Source organism: Cyprinodon variegatus, unplaced genomic scaffold (assembly GCF_000732505.1).
Source record: "Cyprinodon variegatus isolate N-32 unplaced genomic scaffold, C_variegatus-1.0 Scaffold260, whole genome shotgun sequence".
NCBI classification, from domain to species: domain Eukaryota; kingdom Metazoa; phylum Chordata; class Actinopteri; order Cyprinodontiformes; family Cyprinodontidae; genus Cyprinodon; species Cyprinodon variegatus.
Window position 1 is genome coordinate 322,409 of NW_015150713.1, and position 5,485 is coordinate 327,893.

Consider the following 5,485-nt stretch of genomic DNA (forward strand, 5'->3'; position numbering starts at 1 on the left):
AGACATCTTAGCTATGCCTTGAAATACGCTGGACTAAGATGTCTGATACTTCTTTAGGTATCTGTTGGAGCCACTTCTCCAGTGTGATGGTTACTGCCTCCAATGCTTAAATAATAACGATCACTACAGTTGCCTTCACCTTCCAAGCTCTGTCTACTGTAGTTCTTCCCTGAGCCATTGCTATTCTTCTAATTTCTCGTGTTCTTATTTCCTGATGTTTCCATCATTTGGGATGGACTCATCAATCACTGTTTGAACTGGGAGGGTCTTCTGTTTGTACTCTGCACAGATGTTTCTGTACACTATACCAGCCACTTGGTTATGGTGCTCCATGTTTTCCTTTTCTGCCAGTATTTTACAACTTTCTGTGAGATGGTAGATTGTTTCTCTTTGCAAAGCCTGTATCTGAGATCTTGACTGGTAGATCTGCACCTCTACTGCTCTGGTAGTTAAGCCAGGCTCCTGTGCTGCCATGATCAGTGCCTCTGTGCTATGCTTCAGCCCGGCCCTCTCTAGCCATTGGTAGAATTTGGTCATATAGCCACTTCAGCTATCTGTAGGTGGTACAACCCCATGAAAGTTTTTTTTTCCTCTCATGATGGTTTCGCCAGTTCCTTCTCTTCCATCTACCATTGTCTGTGACATTCACTAAGCTTCATTCCGTTGGGCCATCTTCCTACTGTATTCATGGATCTTTTATATTTCAACTTGAATGGTGGCTCGGATGCTCTCTAGACCTTTGCCTCCTTCTTTGCACTTAGTGATAGTGTGTGGAAACTGGATTTTCAATGGAATCCACCATGCATGGTGAGTAGCTTTTGTGTTTGAAACATCAGTGGCTTGAATATCTTCCTATGGTCACTTTAGTAACCCAGCAAGTTATCTGATTACTGGCAAAATATAGCTCTAAACTGCCTGGACCTTATTCTGTCAATTAGCTGATTTCTCATCTCAGAGCCCTTGCGTACCATGTCTTAAACCAATTGCAGTACGGCCTTTCTAATGAAGTTACAGTAAGTTGAGTGAGTGAGAAGACGGATGACATCAGGAAGACAAGGGGAACATGACAAGTACCTTACAAATACCACATCCCTTGCTGAGATCCTGGCAGCACAGATTCTATCTGTCTATCTGATGACGCATATGCTCTAGCTAAACACCATACTGCATGTGTCAATAAGCAGATGCACTCACAATACAAGTGTCGATAGTTTGCCAAATATGTAAAGCCTACAGGTCAGTCGCTCTTGATGCCAGACAGCTCTGGAATGTCTAATGAAGAATTTAGTCTTCAAGGGTCATATGACTGGTTTGTATCAAATAGGACTGGTTTTTATCAAGAATTATTTCAGAGGTCTGGTTTTATTTCAGCCACTAAGGACATCTTTATGAGCTGAATGAGTTCAGCCTTCAAAACTATACATGCTAATTTTGCCAATCAAAACACATAAAGTTACAGAAACAGGGAAAACAACCCCACCTACAGAGCATCAGGGTCCACTGCCAAGTAATAATAACGTAGCCACAGCATTCTTAAACTGAGGCATCGGTCTTCTCTGCAGCAATCAAGGCAATTATTAACCCACAGGATGTTCCCAGTTTAAAGACCTTTTTTTTTTTTTTACAATTCATAAGCTGCTTAGAGCCAAACCATACACAAAAGCTTCTAGTAACAGGCTATTCTAGTCCAAATATTTTGAGAAAGTTTTATTACTAACCCTGCAAAAAAAGGGCTTCTGAGATAACCACCACACTGACAGAAAAAAAAAAACTGTGATATAACAATATATTGACCTAATCATTTTTTGCCAATTTAGTTCTTTATAAGTTTGGTTATTTAAGTGCCTAACTTTTTCAGGAACATAAGCAAACAGTCTTCATTGTCAGTCTTCACCAGCCATTGTTCATTCCACAATCACCATTAGAGGGCTTCACATTGACAATCAATAATTTTAAGTAGTTTATTATATTGTCCTCATATTTCACTGTAAGAGAAGCATGATTACATGGGTCCAACAAATAATGTATACCAGCATTGATTAATTACTCTGATTAGTCCATAATGTGTAATATTTATTAGAATACTAACTTGCATAAGAATCAGAACCAAAATATAACACTAGGATTTAAAACATTTGATATGTATTTCAGTCTCTACAATTTCTAAAAATATTTGCAAACAATCAACAAATAGAAATTTGCGAAAGGATATGGCTGTTATCTCATTAAAACAAAACATCATTAAAACTAAACCATTGTTAGAATGTTACAATGATTTAACTCGGGAGTTGGCCTTTTCTCATATTTTCAAGATAAACTAGAAAAGCACTTGGAGAGCACAGATCACCGCCAAGCAGCAAATTTGTGCAACATTGTGACTTAAAACTTCCATTAAAACAGTTAATTGGTTTTCAACTGATCCTGCTAACAAAACCAAAAATATTCCTTTTACTTGTGTTTTTGTCTACAGCAAAATACTTCAGGACTTTTTGAGTCCAATGCTGAGGCTGTCGATAGTCACTGATAATTTTACAATTATTTTGTACAAAGAAAGACAAACAGACATGTAGACAGAGAAACACACATACAGTACAAACTCTCCCAAAGGCATAACTTCCTTGTCGGAGGTAATAAACAGAAAGAATGTAACATTCACCGACTCTTGTGTCTGATCCACTGTTTCTGTAACAGTTCATTTACACATTGATATTTTTGCAGATAAGGTTTTCCACTGCATTCTGGACTAATAATAAATAGGTTTTAATAACTACTTTCCAAAATGAAGATCGTAAAAATTCTAGTATGACCCATTAAACCTCGAATGCAAGGTAAGAAAGCCTTATTCAGTAAAGCAGAATACCTGCTCCGGTGAGGGTTGTTTCTTAGATAAAATTACCAACTTTTAAGCAGCTAGTACGGTAGTCATTTTTTTCCCATTAAGCCCATTTCTGTATTACTTTTTGTATGCAATGTGCAAATAATGAATGTTGTATTTCATTTGCGAGTATACAGATATACTGGGAAACATCTAATCTATATTATGTGTTCTATTTAGGGGACTAGAGAAAGAAATAAAATATTAATAACATACTAAATTATTAAACCTCTTTATATGAACCTTCTTTGTTTGAAGAGAATCAAAACAAATGTCAATCCTAATTATGTCAATCATATAATGCCTCATCAGAGCACACAAGGTCACCAAGGACAGCTCAAAGTCTTGCTTTGACTGTTCGACCCGTTCCTTTTAGGAGGCGCTACAGGAACATCAATTAAAAAACAGTATACTGATGAACAAATTCTTTTCAAAGGCCAAAACCACTCGAAAGGCACAAAAACAACGCCCCCAATGGGCTGTTCTTTTACCAACCACAGAGAAATAAATACATATTTATTTTTGCATTATACACATTGTGCAATAACAGTCATCTTAGCAATGCATTTACCTCCCTCAAGAAAGTAATGTTTTCCATAAAGTTGGTGTCTTTGTTTGTTTGTTGGTTGGTTTGTTTGTTGGCAAGATTATGGAAAAATGTCATGGACAGATTGCTCTGAAATTTTTACCACATGTCTGTCTCTAAGCCAATCTCGGAACCCATAACATTTTAGTGGTACTCCGGATCACTATTTGAATTTAAACATATTTTTTAAAGTATTCCTTTACATTGTGAGATAATTTTCTTCAAGTTCTTTTGCAGTTTATATAATTTGACTTTTGGCAAAATGTAAGGGTACTAATTGGGATTTTTTTTGGAATTTCATTTTATTTTAAACTCATCATTCGACAAATATTTTTAATCTAAATTTTTTTTTCAGTTTCACTCTCATTTTTACTTCTGATATTGCTCAGTTTATCATACAGTTTGGTTACTTTTACCCTGTTAATCATTGCTTCCAGTCAGATTTTTTTCCTGTTCTCCAAAAACCCAGAGACTAAACTTTTGTTTTACGCATCACATAAAATGTATCTCTTTCTGTTGATGCCAAACTAACTTTCAAAGTGGAGTAGCAATACACCAAAAACTCTTGACGAGGGAAGGAAAAACATGTTAGCAGTCATGAAATGTGATCCCATTGTCAGCTGGGAATGTAGTCAAATGTGGTTGAGGATTAGTGCTGAGTTCCAGGTTTTGGTCAGAAAAAGTAAATGTTTCCTCCCTTAATGATTAAAAGGTACTTTAACAACATCCTATGAATAAACCAGCAATTACCTGTTTAATTCAACACAGAGCCTGATCTCATGCAGAGACAAGAGATATTATAGGTATGTTGTAAGGAATTGTGTTGAATAGAATTTTAACATATTTACCAAAGTCAGTGCAGGAAGGATCGTCCTCCTCTTCCTCCTCATTCAGGCCAAAAATCAACGGCTCCTCAAGGTCCTCAGCAAAGAAGTTGAGAGCCTTTTGGTAGAACAACAACCGCGTTACACAGAAAACCCTCTAGCTTCTAACATACCCAAAAACTCAAGCCGAGGCTAAGCACAAAAACACAAGTGTTTGGCGATTGCCAGGCCGTGTGAGTGAAATCAATTAGTTAACCATCTGTAGCACATAAACCTAGTTCCATTGGATGACCAGAGTCATGTGCCACACCTGTCAAAACATTAAACACACATTCAACCTGCTCAACAAAGCCTGTTTTTCTTTACTGGGAACATGGTGTTAACTCCAACACCTCAACAATAAGAGAAGCAATAAAGAACGTAGAGGCACAGTCACTTTGCTGCAAAGCTACTGCAAAAGAGAAGAATTTATTGGTATGACCAATATACAACAGCACTGTGAAGGAATATTTCTCTTCTCATAGATTACTCAAGTTTTCTATTTCTATTTTGCTGATTGGTAAAGCAAAGGTGGAACTACTGGTGGAGCAAGCTTTACATTAATTGTGGAATAAAATTAACATTTCTAAAAAAAAAACATTATACCAACAAGGTGGTGATTATTTGGCTGCTTTTGAACCTGAATGATTTTCTTTAATAAATTAAACAATGACCTCTCCACTTCTGCAACAAATCTTAAAGGAAAATGTGCATGGCCTCTATGTCATGTGCACTTGGGTTATGTTAACAACATTTACTTCAAGCACACCGACACACCAACTCTTTAAGAGGTTCAAAAAATCCAAATAAAGGTTTCTTGATAGTCTAGTCAAAGTATGAACTTTTCTTAGAACAATTCTTCAGGTTTATTTGCTATGGCATTACCATAAACAGGCCATTCGTGCTACAGTGTGGGTGAACTGAATCAACTCTGCAAAGAAAACAGCCAAAATTCATCCACAGTGAGGTTCTACTGCCAATTCAAAAAAACTCAATGTCAGTTGCTAATACCAAGAGTGGCACAATCACTTGGGTTAGCAGACATAGTGGATTAGGTTTTTCACATAGGGCCAAGTTGGTTTGGATAGTATTCTTTCCTTAATAAAAAAGTCATTATTTGCAGACTGCTTTTTGTAATAACTCTTACTTTGATCTCTATGA

General features: G+C 36.6%; 1 protein-coding gene across 2 annotated transcripts in view; it reads right to left on the reverse strand.

Moving 5' to 3' along the window:
- The window catches only part of LOC107089688 (rho guanine nucleotide exchange factor 28-like), a 65,444-nt gene that overhangs the window by 37,454 nt on the left and 22,505 nt on the right, over positions 1 to 5,485 (reverse strand). For both annotated transcript variants that reach the window (XM_015382602.1, XM_015382600.1), the window contains exon 10: positions 4,310 to 4,403. In XM_015382602.1, the coding sequence (XP_015238088.1) occupies positions 4,310 to 4,403 (94 nt within the window). The remainder of the gene's footprint in view (positions 1 to 4,309; positions 4,404 to 5,485) is intronic.